General features: G+C 32.9%; 1 protein-coding gene across 29 annotated transcripts in view; it reads right to left on the bottom strand.

Annotated features, from left to right (window-relative positions):
* Positions 1–17784, bottom strand: part of LOC145301788 (uncharacterized) — a 533649-nt gene that overhangs the window by 235494 nt on the left and 280371 nt on the right. For 15 of the 29 annotated variants that reach the window (XM_080144603.1, XM_080144612.1, XM_080144604.1 and 12 more), the window contains exons 5-6: positions 14521–14841; positions 12579–12986 (exon numbers count right to left, since the gene is read on the bottom strand). In XM_080144603.1, the coding sequence (XP_080000729.1) occupies positions 12579–12986; positions 14521–14841 (729 nt within the window). Of the gene's footprint in view, positions 1–1800; positions 1825–10085; positions 10110–12578; positions 12987–14520; positions 14842–17784 lie in introns of all 29 variants that reach the window. The other 14 variants (XM_080144599.1, XM_080144601.1, XM_080144602.1 and 11 more) reach the window with 2 other exon arrangements.

The following is a 17784-nucleotide window of genomic DNA, read 5'->3' as shown; positions in this document are numbered from 1 at the left end:
CTAATAACTGTGCCAAGTTTCGTTGCTCTACTGCTATGGGAAGTGGGTCAGGGGCATTACTTATTGCACACCTCTCGTATACTTAAAATATTCTTAAATTAGAATCTCCCTGAAAAATAAATTTAAAAAAAAAGGAAAAAAAGCTAACATATATACCTCAAAATAACTGACAAAATAAAAACAATCTACCCTCGTGAATTAAATAAAAAGTTCAGTTTGAAATTCTGTATAGTTTCCAAAGTTCCAAAAAAAACATTTTGGAGGTTACATTGACCGCTAAAATGGCAATCAATATCATAATAGTAACCTGAATAATGCAACTATATCTGAAAAGTTTCTAATACATATGGCCAAGAGGATATATATATATATATATATAATATAAAGCTGAACGTCTGTGTGTGTGTGTCTGATCACGAATAGGCTCCTATATGGTTGACTATTATAGAAAACTGATCGCATATAATGATAGAAGATGTAAAAAAATGGGTATGTTTGATCTGGCAGAACGGTGGTTCATTAAAATTGTGGGGTCTGCGTACGCGCCTGGTCCACAAAGTATGGAAATAAAAAATTAAAAAAAAAAATGTTTACAAGTGTTTTTGATATAGATGTACATAATACTTTGATAAGTATGTTTTAACTTATATAGGGATGGTATAATATAATTGTGGGGTCTGCGTTTGCGCCTGGCCTCCATAGAATGGAAATAGGCACAAACTTTAATAAAGACTTTTCATATCTATCTGCGTAAGTATACTTTGATAATTATGTTTCAGTTTGAAGAAATATGGTATAATATGGTATAAAAAATTATGGGGTGTTCATTCGCGTCTGACCTCCATAGAATGGAAATATGTCACAAAGTTTAACAAGGTTTTTTAATATAGATCCACAAAATATTGTGATAAGTGTTTCAATGTGAACAGGTATGGTATAATAAATTATGGGGTCTATCTATTTTATTTTTACTTTCATCATATTTTGCTTTGGTTTTGATACCCCCAAATTCGAAGCTATCTCTTTACAACCCTTCCTTTTCATAACCTATCATACTTTCATTTTCTGTAGGCTGTTTTTGAACCCAGCCAATGACGGGTACTTTCGCTAGTATATATATATATATATATATATATATATATATATATATATAAAGGTACTTGTACACTATAATTAATTCTCTAAAAAAATAAAAAAATTTTTTTTGAATGCATTTTAAGTAAAGACACTATGTAATTATGTGTCATGTCGAAATTAGTAAAAATTTAAAAAATTTAAAAAAATGTTTAAGTAGATCTGCTAGAATCATGTTTTACAAAAAAAAAAAAAAAAGGACAAACAAAAAATATATATTATTACTCTGCCAGCAAACAGCAAACGCGAGGTGAAAACAAGGGAGATAATTCAGTCTGTCATATAGAATATACTAAACTGCTATAACTGCATTATTTGATAAATTTTATTTTTTCTAGTAATTATTTTTCTATTTTATTATTTTTTTGAAGTTTTATGAATTTCGACACAACACGTAATTATGTTTTTATTTTAAAATGCATTTTTTAGGCATCCACTTATAATGCACAAGCACCAAAAACCATGGTTCATTCATAGCACGTGTTTATCACATCCAATAGAGAGTTCGTCGTATTTAAGCAACATGTAAGACTCTTTTCTATGGTCATTTAGAATGAGACAACAGGGCACCAAGAAGACATCAGCACTATGGAATTTCTCAAACCAAAAAAGACAGTCATAGACGAAGATGCAAACATCATTAAAATTCAAAAAGGATTCCAATACCTTTTCTTTTTCCTTTTCTGCTTGCTTTAAAGAATAAAAACGAGATTAAATAAGACGTATGCAAGGAATTAAAAAAATACAAAGATTAAAAAATATTCATTCTTATAAGTCAATAATGACTAAGTTGGAAATCGTTTTATAAACAACAAAAAACAAAAGCTTTAATAATATTGAATGATTACCAGCCTCACGTAAACATGTTTTGTTTATCAAAAGAGATTATAAAATGTTACATCTCACAGGTAAGCGGATATGTATAATACCCGAGGGAGATGTACGCTCCTGCCTTGCACAGTTCCAGGTCACCCTTAGTCAAAGTGTAAAATCTTTTAGCCTCACTCTGATATTCTAGAGCAGAGGTTCTCAACGAGGGTTAAATTTACCCCTCAGGAGTAAAAAATTACAGAGTTAGAGGTAAATAATTGAAGTTCCTGAGAATTTAAAAATAATTATTTCTAAATTTCGCTGAAGCTTCAGTGTCTGCTATGTTTAAGTTCTTGGAAATGAGTCTAGAATCTAGAGGATTACCATTCAGAGAGTAAATAAAGTTCCTCAGCCGTGGTGAAGGTGATATATCTAGGAAGATGGGGGGGGGGGAGTTGTGTTGAAAAATCAAATCAGATAGACAGAGCCTATTGGCCTTGTATAGCAATTTTCTAGTGATGGTGTCACAAACAAAAATTAAACCCACTTCCATTTTGTCATGAGCCAGCACGGAAGTAGTAAGATTCATAAAACTGTCATAAGAATGCTCATGTCAGTGCGCAATCTGGTCACACCAAAGATACTGAGAAAAAAAAAAAAAAGAAGCTCATCACACTACAAGGTTGCTATTTTTTTATAATCAGTATTACCCACAGAAAAATAATATCTAAAATTTAGAAAATAAAAAATTCATTCTTTGGGGGGAGGGGGGGGGGTCAAATGACCATTTTCATCAATGTTATCAAGAATAAAACATAATTTTTAATGTTATCGCATTTTATCAGGCTGCCCGGTGTTGCCCGGTCGTTAGATACATTTAAATATGATATTTTAATTCATGCAAATTACGTATTCATTATTATAGAGACGGTTACCTATCGATTATTATATTGAACCTAATATATGGTAGTGAGATCAAAACTAATATATATATATATATATATATATATATATGTGTGTGACTTGGGTGCCAACAACTAGAATTAAAACCAAAACATTCCATAGCCTCTGAGCCATGTCCATACATGTGTGTGTGTGTGTGTGTGTGTGTGTGTGTATATATATATATATATATATATATATATAATTCACCTTTTTTTCAAAAGATGGAATCGCCCAATCATGGAAGACAAGAGACAAGCAAGCAAGGTTCACAAAGTTTTAGAGCCCATGAAATAAGTTAGCATTTTTTTTTAATCGAAAGATACTAACTCAGATTGAATTTCTTGTTTCTAAACAATTGTCAATCTCCTACAAAGAAAGGGGGTTGGAAGAACTTAGTTTTAATAGTGCTCTGGATGCAACCGGGCTCAAGCAAAAGTTGCTAAAACATGGGACAACCTGCACAAGTGGGGTTATGTTCAGGATGCTCAGTGTCACTGCAGCACTGACATGCAGACCATTGCATACATCCTCATGAACTGTGCCCTGAACGAGGCATGCTCCAATGCGGGCACTGTCCAACGGTGGACCTTGCGATTCAGTGAAATGCTATGATGATGAATGGATAAAAAATTCTGAAACAGAGATGAATTCCCAAATGGTTTAAAATGCTCGTCTGAGCTCCAGTCCATGGTCCCCTCACCCATTGCCAAACTTTCATGAAAAACACTCGTCTAGCTGAAGCCACTATCAATAATTTTCTTCACTCTTTAACTGTGCACAAACCTAAACGTAGATTCCATGAACAAAGCTTCTTTCTTAGAAATGCGAGCCTTTGGAACTCTCTTCCATTTGCCTTTTTTCCTTCTGATTACAATATGGTCATCTTCAAGTCCAATGTGAACAAGTTCTTGAGATGTCCCCTTACATAATCGAATTTACCAAATTTACACTACTAACGATTACTACGATATTGTCCCGTTGACTACTACTGTACACTCATTAACCATCATCCTCGAGTGGTCTCGAAGCCTTGATAAGTGGTTATGCCTTTGTAAAAAAAATAAATAAATAAATAAATAAAAATTAAAATATAACCAATCATAAATGAATTCATATCATCTGGAAACTTGGAAACCACTCCAAAATTTTTTTGTTAAATTGGTCATTGAATGAAATCATTAATTTTTTAAATTAAATTCTTTAAAAATTATAAATCTACTTCGGTTTTTGTAGTCTCACATTTGTCAAGAAATACTGAAAATATGAATTTTTTAATTAATTTTTTTTCGTTTTAAATCATTATTTTATGCCGATGAATGAGTGATGAAGTTTAAAGACGCGTTAGAATAAAGGTTTCATTTAGTAACAACTTCCAAGCTCCGAAGTAGCCGGAGAACAGGAATGGGGTGATTAAAAACCGCCATGATGAGATGCGGCTACAAAACTGAGCCAGCTATCTACGAATGTGGACAGCAGTACCATACGATGCAGCAGTGCCTTGTCTGCCCTCTACTGCACAATAAGTGCATCTTGAAAGATTCAAATGCAAAGAGCAATAATGCAAAAGATTGCATAAGAAAGGGAGAAAACTGTCGTATGTTCATATACTTCGAAGACAAAAGTTTTCTTTCATCACTTTTAGAGCAATACTGGAGTCTAGTCTATCTTACATTTTCTTTTTTTAATGAAAATTGCTTCCGATAAGACATGAAGCTACTTTATGTAAGGAGTTATAAAAAAAAAAAACCCTAAAAAACTGTCAACGATGAGCGTTAGATATATTCCGACCCTGAAAGCAGCAATTTCTCCCCCTTTGTCAGAAACATTGTGAAATGTGAGGACTAAAAGACAAAACAAGGGAAGCAAAAGTTAGGAGGCTGCTGAAAGTAAACCCAAGATCTATTTTCTACTATTTCACCCATAGCTGGAAAGAGGAGATAAGTGAAAGAAGCTTCAACAGAACTTGAACATGAAATTCCAAGTGCACAATTCACACCAGTAACCACAGCTCATCACAATATGAACAATCAACGGTGGAGTTAAAAGTGTATGCGAAGACAACACTTTCAAATGTGAAAGACAAACGTTTCTAAATGTGTAGGAATCGTAACGTCGTGAGAAAACATAGTTGACTTTTAGGTAAAGTTATTTTTGGAAGCGAGTGTCTATTAATTATTATTCCAGTTATCCTTCCTGTGTTTGTTTTTTTGTGGGTCTTTTTTACTCATTCCTTGTTGGCCCTCAACCGCTTCTTTAAAAAGGGGCGAAGAGTACACCAGACCAAAACAGGGCGACTATAACAGAAATGTCAACCAAATATGATTAAATGAAAAAATAATAAAATCAGGAGGATTTTATTTATATATATATATATATATTTAAAAAAAAAACCCAAAGAACAAAGAATAATTAAGCTTTGTAATGTCAACTGAATTCACGGGTCAAATGTTTGTTGTTTTTACACTGGGAAGACGATTTTATTTAAATACAACAAAGCGAAGATAATTAGTTGCACTAAATTTGAAGAAGAAACAAATCGCATATTCTATTTTAACCTACTTTTTTTCTTTTCTTTTTTTTTTGCAAGAAATTCTTTGCATGCGTGTAAAAATGGAGAAAGACATTTTTAATGCATTTGGTGGAAGCGAGGGAAAGAGAGAGGGAAGATAAAAGGAGGGGGAGAGAAAGAGAGGGGAAGGCAAAAGGAGGGGGAGAGAAAGAGAGGGGAAGGCAAAAGGAGGGGGAGAGAAAGAGAGGGGAAGGCAAAAGGAGGGGGAGAGAAAGAGAGGGGAAGGCAAAAGGAGGGGGAGAGAAAGAGAGGGGAAGGCAAAAGGAGGGGGAGGGAAAGAGAGAGGAAGGCAAAAGGAGGGGGAGAGAAAGAGAGGGGAAGGCAAAAGGAGGGGGAGAGAAAGAGAGGGGAAGGCAAAAGGAGGGGGAGAGAAAGAGAGGGGAAGGCAAAAGGAGGGGGAGAGAAAGAGAGGGGAAGGCAAAAGGAGGGGGAGAGAAAGAGAGGGGAAGACAAAAGGAGGGGGAGAGAAAGAGAGGGGAAGACAAAAGGAGGGGGAGAGAAAGAGAGGGGAAGACAAAAGGAGGGGGAGAGAAAGAGAGGGGAAGGCAAAAGGAGGGGGAGAGAAAGAGAGGGACAGACAAAAGGAGGGGGAGAGAAAGAGAGGGACAGACAAAAGGAGGGGGAGAGAAAGAGAGGGACAGACAAAAGGAGGGGGAGAGAAAGAGAGGGACAGACAAAAGGAGGGGGAGAGAAAGAGAGGGACAGACAAAAGGAGGGGGAGAGAAAGAGAGGGACAGACAAAAGGAGGGGGAGAGAAAGAGAGGGACAGACAAAAGGAGGGGGAGAGAAAGAGGGGGAAGACAAAAGGAGAGGGAGAGAAAGAGGGGGAAGACAAAAGGAGAGGGAGAGAAAGAGGGGGAAGACAAAAGGAAAGGGAAATAGAGAGGGGGGAGCCAAAACGAGGGGGAGTGAGAGGGGAGCCAAAACGAGGGAAAGTGAGTGGGGAGCCAAAACAAGGGAGAGTGAGTGGGGAGCCAAAACAAGGGAGAGTGAGAGGGGAGCCAAAATGAAGAAGAGAGAGAGAGAAAAGAGATAGAAAGAGACAGGATAGAGGGAACTAACTCAACATAGCGACTGTTTGATTAGTGTTCACTTTGTATCCTGTTAGTAAGTTTTTTTTTATATCTAGTCCCTAAATATAATAAAATAGGAACATTTTTCGCTGTACAAAATGACATTATGGCTTCAAAAAGCAGATGTCACATAATTCATTACGGTCTCACTACCACCAGTCGCTTTCATTTGTTATCACAGATTATTATATTAATTCCAAAATCTTCACAAGTGGTAGCATAACTACTCTCTCATTGTTTACTACTCTTCCTTTCCTTCAAGTGACTGCGAACATTATTACATTTGCCACATCTTTTTCCAACAACACCGTCCGCGTTTGCTTTTTCTATCAATACATTTGACATTAGTTTTTGATTTTCATTTCTTAAAATAATTGCTCCCTTCAAAAAGTCTGGGCAATCCCATTGGCTTTCTGCTTGTATTCCTCAGAATAAGGAAATTTTGGTCTAAGATATTTTTCAGACTAACACTAAGCAACATCTCATCAGTCATCACACAGAACAAATTTGACTCTTTCTTTCCTGCTGAATAACAAGTCAAACATTTTTCACCAGCTTCATCTGTGACAATCCAAGCCGATACATACAAAGATAACCACCTGATAATTTATTGTTTTATATGTATTAATTCTAAATATAACTTGTTTACGCTTGTCCCCAACGGATGTACACATGCACATCTATACTCTGCTTTTTTCTTTCGGTTTGCTAACCATTGTAAAACCTTACACATCTCATTTTGTGATGATTATTGCCTACCGTACACACCTGTTATGCTGACTGGCTAAGAAAAAGATTCACTACGGACACATTGACAGCAAATAAGTCATGTTTTCCCATTCATTAATCGCTTTGCTTAGACGCTTTCTTTCACAAATACACAATAATTTTGCACTTTCAACATTCTACACTTCATCGTACTATGTAACGTTACGTTTAGCAGTTTAACGGCTTTGTATTCAATTTAAAATGAAATCATATATTAGCTATTTACAATTTTTTTTTCCACTTATGGTATGGAACAGAAAGTGGATTTAACACCATCTTGTTAACATGTTTTTGATTTCTGGTGAGGATATGACCCCAATGATTCCGACAATCTTACTTATAACTTACGGTTAGAACAATCAACCAATCAGAAGTTTCCAACTTTATTATAAAAAATATCGAATTTTGGATTAAATTCAGTTCGCTGTCAACCTCTGTCTTGAAATGATTGATTCGTGACTGCATTTCTTCGCTGCCATCTTTTTTACAAAAAATTACTCAACACTTGAGATCAGGTGAAAACATTTATATACTTTTGTATTGTGTTGAAATTAGTATAAATTCAAAAAATTATCCTGTAGATGTGCTAGATATATTTTTTAACACTCGAGATCGTGACTGCATTGATTCTTTGCTGATTTGATCTACTACCGACATCTTTGTTTAACATAATGGTTCAACATTTAACAGGTTATGGGCCCAGCCATCAACTTTGCTTTGACGAATCGGAATCTAAATTAGAATTGTGGCAGGTGAAATTTCTAGGGTATTTAAGGATATGAAAACTACAAAAAGTTATTCAATTTCCATCATAAAATCCTAACGATCCCGAATTTATTGAAAAGAATGCAGCAGTTTTTTTTTGTTTAATACATATAAAAATACAGATATACATACTTTTCAAATATATATATATATATATATATATATATATATTTACATACACAAACAAACACATACAGATATACATACTTTTAATATATATATATAAACACATAAACATACAGATATAATACTTTTCAAATATTTATACACACACACAAATACAAATATACATACTTTTCAAATTTCTATATATATATATATATATATATATATATATATACACACACACATACAAATATACATACTTTTTAAATTGATATACACACACATATACATACTTTTCAAATATATATACACACACACACATACAAATATACATACTTTTTAAATTGATATACATACACACACACACATACAAATATACATACTTTTTAAATTGATATATATACACACACACACACATACAAATATACATACTTTTTAAATTGATATATATACACACACACACACACATACAAATATACATACTTTTTAAATTGACATATATACACACACACACATACAAATATACATACTTTTTAAATTGACATATATACACACACATACAAATATACATACTTTTTAAATTGATATATATATATATACACACACACACACACATACAAATATACATACTTTTCAAATATATACATTTAAATATAGATTTACATTTCTTTTGTTAAACAAAAACTTGAAACATTCTGGTAGATATTTTTTTCTCTTAACACCCATTCTATGGTATAATAATATGAAAGCAGAAGATCAAATCACAAAGGAAAACACATTTAGGCAAAAACAGGAAAAAAAGCAAACAATGGTTTTACAGACGAGAAGCTATGAAAGAACTAAAATGATTTCTCCAAAACATTGAATCACAAAAAATTGTATAATAAAAAATAGACTTTACTTATTTTAAAAAGTATATAATTTAAAACTTAATGTAAAATGTGTGATCAAAATGTGCTTGTGTAGTATAGTGAATTTTAAAACCAATGCATTTCAGGTGAAGACATGTACATACTTTTGTGTCATGTTAAAATTAGTATAAATTCAAAAAATTACAAAAAAAATGATCCAGTAGAAAATGTGCTAGATATATTTTTCACAAAAAATAATCATAGAAACTAGCGGTCAGACATTTTGTATTTTTTCAATTGTAGATTTCAAAGAAAGCAAGTCAGATAAGTTAGTTTGTCACACTGAATTGGTCACATACCTCTTCCATATTAAAAACATACGATAAAACTGGTTAAATTAATAAATTCTATTTTTACTTGCAATTATTTTTCTGTTGGATCATTTTTAAAATTTATACTATTTTTGACATGGCACCTAAGTACATAATAGTGTTTCCACCTGAAATGTAGTGTCAGGTTTATTGTTGCACGTCAGATTCAAGATTCCTCAAACAAATCCTTTACAATGAGCAATCCAAGGAAAAAAAAAATGTATGCCGACAGTAGAAACAATTAAAGACATCTTGAAGGGCTCCCTCAAACAGCTTGGTTTGTACTCCAATTTGTGCGAAAATCTGCTAAATCTACACACCTTGAAGAACACAAGAGGAAACGTATCAGAAAAGCCAGAACAGAAGCATCGCACATGTGGGAGATACTGGATAGCTCGAATCGGACTGATGAACCATCTCCAGGCTCACAATTGTATGATCATAGTTATCTTTGCAAGTAATAGACAAATATTATTTATTCAAAATTTTATTATAGTGTACAAGCACCTATTAAAAAAAAATGTTTTTACAAAATTATTAAGAATTCTATAAAAAAAGAATTTTTTAAAAGATTTATTAAAACTGCTCCATTTTTAATTACATTTTTAAATGCTAAAAATTTTTAAAAAAATTTAATTACAAAAAGGCGTCACACACAAAACCACAATTACAAATAACGAACAAAATATTTTACCTTCTCTTTTTCTTTTTCCGCTTGCTTCAAAATGGAAGCAGAATAATCGATAAATTTTCATAGTTTTGCCATTATAAATAAACGAATACAAACAAAGACATCTCATGAAGAGATTCACAATTATAAACAAATACAAAGACATTGTTCATTAAAAGATTCACAGATAAACAGAAGATTGCATATATTTGTGTCAAGCGAAAGATTATTTGTTAAAGTTTTATTCGATCTTTAAGAATTATCAGTGATTGAGAAAAGTGGACGAATAATTCCTATCAGACAGCAGGAATAAAAAAAAACATGAAAATATCCAAAATAATCGAAAAGATAAAAATTTTTTGACACATTTAGCAGGTGGATGTGTGGCATCAAACTAGAAAAAAAAATCTTTTCAGTCAGGTTGTAATTGAAGGTTTGTCTTGGAAAAATTTTGTAGGTTTAGTAATTTTGATTATAAATGTATTTTATACATATTTTAAAATGTAAGCAATGCTTACATCACTGAAAAACACAACTATGGCTTTCATATCATGTATGCCAAGCGTAATCTTACAGCATTTGAAAATAACACCACAGACAAAGAACACGCAAACTCTAACTTTTCTTCCATTTACCATTTTCCATACACCATTATTACACACGACACTGCTACCTGATGTCTGGAAAATTTTTACCCCATGATCTAGCTGGAAATCTGGTGAGAGATCAGCCATACGTGCAGCAGCAATGGGAAGGAGGACTACCAACATGGAGGATATCTGTAGCTCGGCATGATAATCACAAAGAACTGCCAGTCAAAGAATTGATGGAGAATTAATAATTCTCACATTTTATCTTGCAATAAGCATTTTATTTACTGAATCGGTTAAGTTTATGAATTTTGGGATGCTTGTGCAGTAGAGTGGGATTAAAAAAAAATGCATTTTAAGTAAAAACATGGTTATGTACTTACGTGTCACGTTCAAATTAGTAAAAAATGTCAAAAATCACGAAAAATGATTGAGTAGATAAATAATTACCATTGAAAAAAATTATCAAATTATAGTTTTATTGTATTTGTTAATGTTAAAGAGTTCTTAAAATCCAAGGGAGATAACTGGACAAAAATCAGAAGCTTGCAGTATTAATGGCTGGAGTTCCTCAAGGGTCAATCCTGGGCCCAACTCTCTTCCTGATCTACATCAATGACCTCCCTAAACACATACTTAAATCATTCGTTGACATCTATGCTGATGACACGACCATCTACAGCAACACATCAAAGGCTGTAAATGACAAAGTTCTCTCTGATTCCCTCTCCTCTGATCTCGAGCGCGTGGTTCAGTGGGGGAAGACGTGGCTGGTTACCTTTAATGCATCTAAAACCAAACTCCTATCTTTACATCATCAACGCTCTGATCCCCATCTGGCATCAATTGAAATGGATGGCTCTTGTCTAGGAGAAGCCCCGTGTTTTGACAAGCTTCTGGGTTTGTCCTTTACTCCTGATCTGAAATGGAACACGTACATCAAGTCTGTTGCCAAGGTCGCTGGAAAGATGGTGGGATCCTTCTACCGCTCCAGACGATATCTCACTACTGATGCAATTCTCTATCTATATAAAAGCCAAATACGTCCAAGTATGGAATACTGCTGCCATATCTGGGCAGGAGCTGCTAAAAACAGCCTATCCTACCTTGACAGAGTACAAAATAGACTTCGTGGCTTAGTGGGGGATGCCCTTTTCTCTACCCTGCAACCTCTCTCCCACAGAAGAGACGTTGCGTTTGTTTATCGTTATTTCCATGTTTTATCGTTATTTCCATGGCAGGTGCTCGTCTGAACTCCAATCTCTCATTCCCCCCTCGCCAATCTTTCACGAAAAACACCGGTCTAGCTGAATCCACTGTGAAAAATTTCCCCCACTCTTTATCTGTGCCTAAATCAAAACGTGGATTCCATGAACAAAGCTTCATTCTTAGAACTGCACACCTGTGGAACTCTGTTCCGTCTGCCTGCTTCCCACCTGACTCCAACTTGGATGTGTTCAAGTCCAACGTAAACAAATTCCTAATGAACTGCCCTTTTAAGTAAACACTTGATTAAATCTCCACACTAACGTACTGTACTTGCAATAACCCTTATCCCTGAGTGGCTTCCGGGCCTTGATAAGTGGTGACCACCGTGTAAAAAAAAAAAAAAAAAAAAAAAAAAGAAAAAAAAAAGAAAAAAGATTTTGATAAAATAATTGTAAGCTACCATTTTTGTAAAAAATATTTTAGCAGATCTTCTATTCCATCATTTTTCATAACTTTTGGAATTTTTACTTATTTTGACATGACATGTACATAAGTGTTTTTACGTTAGATGCATTTTTTTTTGTTCTATTATACTGCACAAGTATTTTGTAATTTTATATGTCTTATCTAGGGTTTCTTTTGCTCGATGTACAGAAATACAATTTGTTTTTTAAAATAAACTTTAAAAATAAAAAAATGAAAAATGAAATGTTTATACCTTTTCTTTTTCTGTCTGCTTTGGATTGGAAACAGGATATAAATAGTTTTCGGAGAGGCCTGCTTCCACAGGCAAGCCATCCAAAGATAAGCCATTGAAGTGCTTGTCAATCTCGTCTTTTAGGGCTGTCACTGGTGACCCCTTGTTCTTGCAGTTACTGTTAGAATTCTCAAAGCATTCTTTGATTACGTTCACCGATAGGGGATGAGAGGGGCTACCCCCAGGAGGAGCAGAATTACGGTGCTCTTGGAAAGCAATATCCAAATTGCGCTGTCGTAGTTGATTGATATGAGCCGGACTCAATGGTTTGATAAGTGGCGGGGGTGAAGCATTTCGTCCGACGGCTGAGGTCATCGACAGGATCTCTGTCACAGGTGAACGATATCTTATCCGATCATTTGGTCTTCCCTGAAGAAATTTTAAAAAATAAAACCAAAATGAATAAATGATAAATATTTGAATAGAATGTTTTTTTAATAAAGAATTTTTGTTCCTGTCCAGAATCAAGTATTTTTTTTTTTTTATTAAGAAAATCAAATTTTATGAGAAAACGAGGATGGAGTGCCTTGCTCTGCCATCTTGACTAAACAAAAGGGAGATAATTCAAGCATCTAAGATTTCTTTTTAGGCTTGAAATGGCTAGGATTTACCATTAATCACCTAAAATTGTAAAAAATGATGTTCTATACACAAAAAAAACAAAAAACAACTACTTGATCAATTCATGTGATTTTTGAAATATAATCTTTTCATAACATGATGGGTACATACACCATAAAAAAATTTTCTGATTTTTGTTTTTTAATATGGAGAGAATTTTGGACAATTACCTGAACTTTTGGTACTAATATATTGTTGAGCTCAAGTGAAAAATGAGTTACACAGGTGAAAATCGCAGTTCCAAATAAATTAACAGGAAAACTGAACAAAATATAATTACACTAAAAATTAGGAAAAATCATTGCATTGAATTAAATAAAAAAAATTAAAAAAATCACTTATGTTATATTTTATCAATCTGCATTTGATAAAAGAATTTCCATAAAAGAAGGGGAGATAAGTCAGTGTGTAATTTAACCAAGTGTTAATGAATGGTGGATCAACAAAATACAAAAACTATTTATTTTTAATTTTTTCCTTTTTTTTTGACGAGGATATTTATTTTCACATGATATGTATATCAGAGTTTTTACTTGGAATGTGATTTTTATACGTGGTTCATACTGCATAAACACCAACTTTTAAAAAAGTTACTAACATATCTCTGCTTATCAAGGCACAAAGAATTTGTTGACATTAGACTTGAAAACGACTATGTTGTAGTTATCAAAGAAACAGACATAACAATATTGTGAAATTTTTAACAATCATTTTTTTTTTTACTTTGTTAAATATGCAAACTTTATATAATTTGGAGGATTCAGACTACAAATCTCATCCTTCAAATGTTTTGGCCAACGGGACCTCCGACCTTCAGGTGAATCTTTTTGAACTTGGAACATGGAAAAAACTGAAAAGGTCAGAAGTTTCATCCACTGAAACAATGCAATCTTAACATCCAACAGGAGAATAGTAGTCCGAATCATCCAAAAGTATTTAGATTGAATGATGAAGAATATGATGAGAGGATTGAAAATAATGAATAAAATTAAATTAGTTACAAGGTCGTTTCTGCGCACAAAAATATTTGCTGAAATTGGATTTGAAGATTTTGTGCTAAGGTGTTCCTCAGATGGGAAGTTTTTAGAAAGAAACTCACTTTCCAGACATTTGAACACAGGGAGGAAAAGAAAGCTCTCTTTATTGTGAGAGAGGAAGGAGTTCTTGCTGTGGATGTCTTAGAGGAAGAGGAGGTGAGAGGAAAATGGAAAGGGAGATAAAAAGAGGAGAGTGCAAAGACACATCAATGCACAAAAGAAAGCTAAAAAAGCTAGGAACTTACCAAGAGCCAACTGCGGATTGCACTTGAGGTTGTTTGTTGTTGTTGCGCGATTTCTTTCTCTCGTTCCTGGGCTGTTTCTTCACTCAGTTGGCGTCTCATTTCCATCCTTTGAATGGCCTTCTCGCAGAAAGGTGTTGGGGTTGCAATTTCGTTCAATTTCTGTTGGAAATCTCTCTGTGCTTGTTCCTGATCTTCTGCAAATTTGGCTTTTTGCTCTGTAATCTGGCGCTCAATCAGTTCATTAAATGTGGGTTGCCGTTCCCGCTGTTGTGCATATGCCATTTTGAATGCATTTCCAATGATGGTGTTCAATTCTTCAGCCTAAATTGAAAAGGAAAAATCCAATTAGATTTCAATTTCCTTTTTTTTTTTTTTAATTTAATTTTTTTTTTAATATTTTTTTTTTGGGGGGGGGTAAATGAATGAGATATCTTTAGAAAATACATTAAAAATTGCTGACTTGATATTTTTTATGTTTCTTTTCTGACATTTTCTATTGGTTTTTACTTTTGTCTTTCAAAAAAAAAAAAAACGAATTAAAAATTGGAACATCATTCACGAGAAATTATTTGTCAGAAATTATTTGTTCGATAAGAGCCGTGAAGTGATTCCGGCTTCATATCTTGTTCTCTTTTTCCTCATAAATTTCATCAGAAATCTGCACATTTTCTGATAACCAGTATCTAAACTGCAGATTTACTCTTCACATAACTCCAATCACAGACACACGACCATTTATCAAAACCTCCATCTTTGTTTCCCAGTCAATAATCTAAAACAACAATCAAGGAAGATCACTACAAAAACTTAAAGAACAGAACTTAATAAAAAGGGAGACAACACCACTATCCTCCTGAAGACACTTAAAACAACTATGGTTCATTGCTTTCATTTGCAAAAATATAATCAACAATATGAACCATCAGAAATGGTGTTAATGTCTTTTTGAAGGGATTTATCTTCTGATGGAGAAATACATATGATCCTAATTAAATTGCTTTGGTGAATTGCATGATCATCATCGTTTTCATCATCAAACATTGAACATTATTTTTATGAAGTGGTGATGTAATAATGAATTTCATACAAATCGAAAATATTTTAATTTTAAAATAAGTTTTGCTCATTCTTTTTTCTCCTAACAACCTTTTAAAATATAGGACATGAAACTGAAAATTTTGGGAGTGTTCATTAATTCTTATTTAATACGAATAGTCTAAATTTCATCAAGAAATCTGAATTTTAAAAAGGGCACTGTATTCAAAAATTCATCAGTTAATTAATTAGGAGTTTACTCAACACAAAAATATAACTAATATATATATATATATATATATATATATATATATATATGTCTTGGAAATTTTTTAACCTTGAAAATTACAGTTTTTTTTTTAAAATTTAGTTTTTAGTCTTTTGTTGGAAAATTATTTTGTCAGTAAGTCATTTAATTTCCTGCAATCGCTGAATCCATTTGTTTTCTTGAACTCAAAATAATTGTAAGTTTTCAGAAAAACTCAGTTGTTTACCATGAAACACCGTTTCAAAGATTTAAAAATAATACGGTATATCATAGCTCCCCAGCAGTGTTAATCAAGCACCACCTTCCTTTTCTGTGTCTGGTCACGAATAGGCTCCTATATGGTTGAATATTTTAAAAAACTGATTACATATAATGATAGAAGATGTATCGAGACACAGGAATGGTTATGTTTGATCTGGCATAATGATGATTCATTAAAATTGTGGAGTCTGCGTTCGCGCCTGGTCCACAAAGTATGGAAATAAAAAATCTAAAAACGTTTACAAGTGTTTTTGATATAGATGTACATAAGAATACTTTGATAAGTATGTTTTAACTTAAATAGGGATGGTATAATAAAATCGTGGAGTCTGCGTTCGTGCCTGGCCTCCATAGAATGGAAATAGGCACAAACTTTAATAAAGACTGTTCATATCTATCTGCATAAGTATACTTTGATAATTATGTTTCAGTTTGAAGAAATATGGTATAATATGGTATAATAAATTATGGGGTGTTCGTTTGCATCTGACCTCCATAGAATGGAAATATGTCACAAAGTTTAACAAGGTTTTTTAATATAGATCCACAGAATATTGTGATAAGTGTTTCAGTGTGAACAGGTATGGTATAATAAATTATGGGGTTTATCTATTTTATTTTTACTTTCATCATATTTTGCTTTGGTTTTGATACCCATAAATTCAACCCAAATTTACAACCCTTCCTTTTCATAACCTATCATACTTTCATAAATCAGAGTCCATTTTCTGTAGGCTGTTTTTGAACCCAGTTAAACGACGGGTACTTTTGCTAGTATATATATATATATATATATATATATATACGTATATATATATATATATATACACGTGTATATATATATATATATATACACGTGTATATATATATATATATATATACACGTGTATATATATATATATATATATACACGTGTATATATATATATATATATATATACACGTGTATATATATATATATATATATATACACGTGTATATATATATATATATATACACGTGTATATATATATATATATACACGTGTATATATATATATATATACACGTGTATATATATATATATATATATATATACGTATGTGTTGGGTCTGTAAAGGATAGAGTAATTTCTGTAGAAAATCTAAAATAGGAGAGCTCAATGCAGAGCAGTGCAAGAATAAAAGATATGAAATTTCATTAAAATAATCAAAAAATCATTCAACTTTTGTAAAACATGCAACACATTTTATAGGATTTAGTGGTATCCGTGTATCCATTCCTTCAAATAAATTTCCTCACAAGAAAACTTGGCATTTCCCATGATTGAATGAAGAGCATTATGACCATTGCATCACATGATCTTTTTTTAAAGTTTTACATTTTGTATTCTTCAGTTTTTAGGATGGGGCTTAGTATTCAATAGGTGAAAAGGAGTGTATTTGAAATGATATGTCAGTAAATTTAACCCCCCTCAAGGCACATCTGGCATTTTTTGAGAATCAATGACAAGTTAACTGTGCACTTCTACTGCAAACTCTGAAGCCTATATTACCATTTCGAGGAATTTATGAGCAAACAGGAATGATAACTTGCATTGTATGTATTGATTGAAGAATCAGTTACATTTGGTATCTTCAGCTATGTGGGCAGAGTTACCAGCGTTTCTGTGAAACAAAAGGTATCAATGGAAGATCAAACTAATATACAGTGTCCATTAAAA

This window comes from Euprymna scolopes, chromosome 2 (genome assembly GCF_053919585.1).
Source record: "Euprymna scolopes isolate OS-2025 chromosome 2, ASM5391958v1, whole genome shotgun sequence".
Classification (NCBI taxonomy): domain Eukaryota; kingdom Metazoa; phylum Mollusca; class Cephalopoda; order Sepiida; family Sepiolidae; genus Euprymna; species Euprymna scolopes.
The sequence above is the reverse complement of the archived record's forward strand: the minus strand, read 5'-3'. Positions and strand labels throughout refer to the sequence as shown.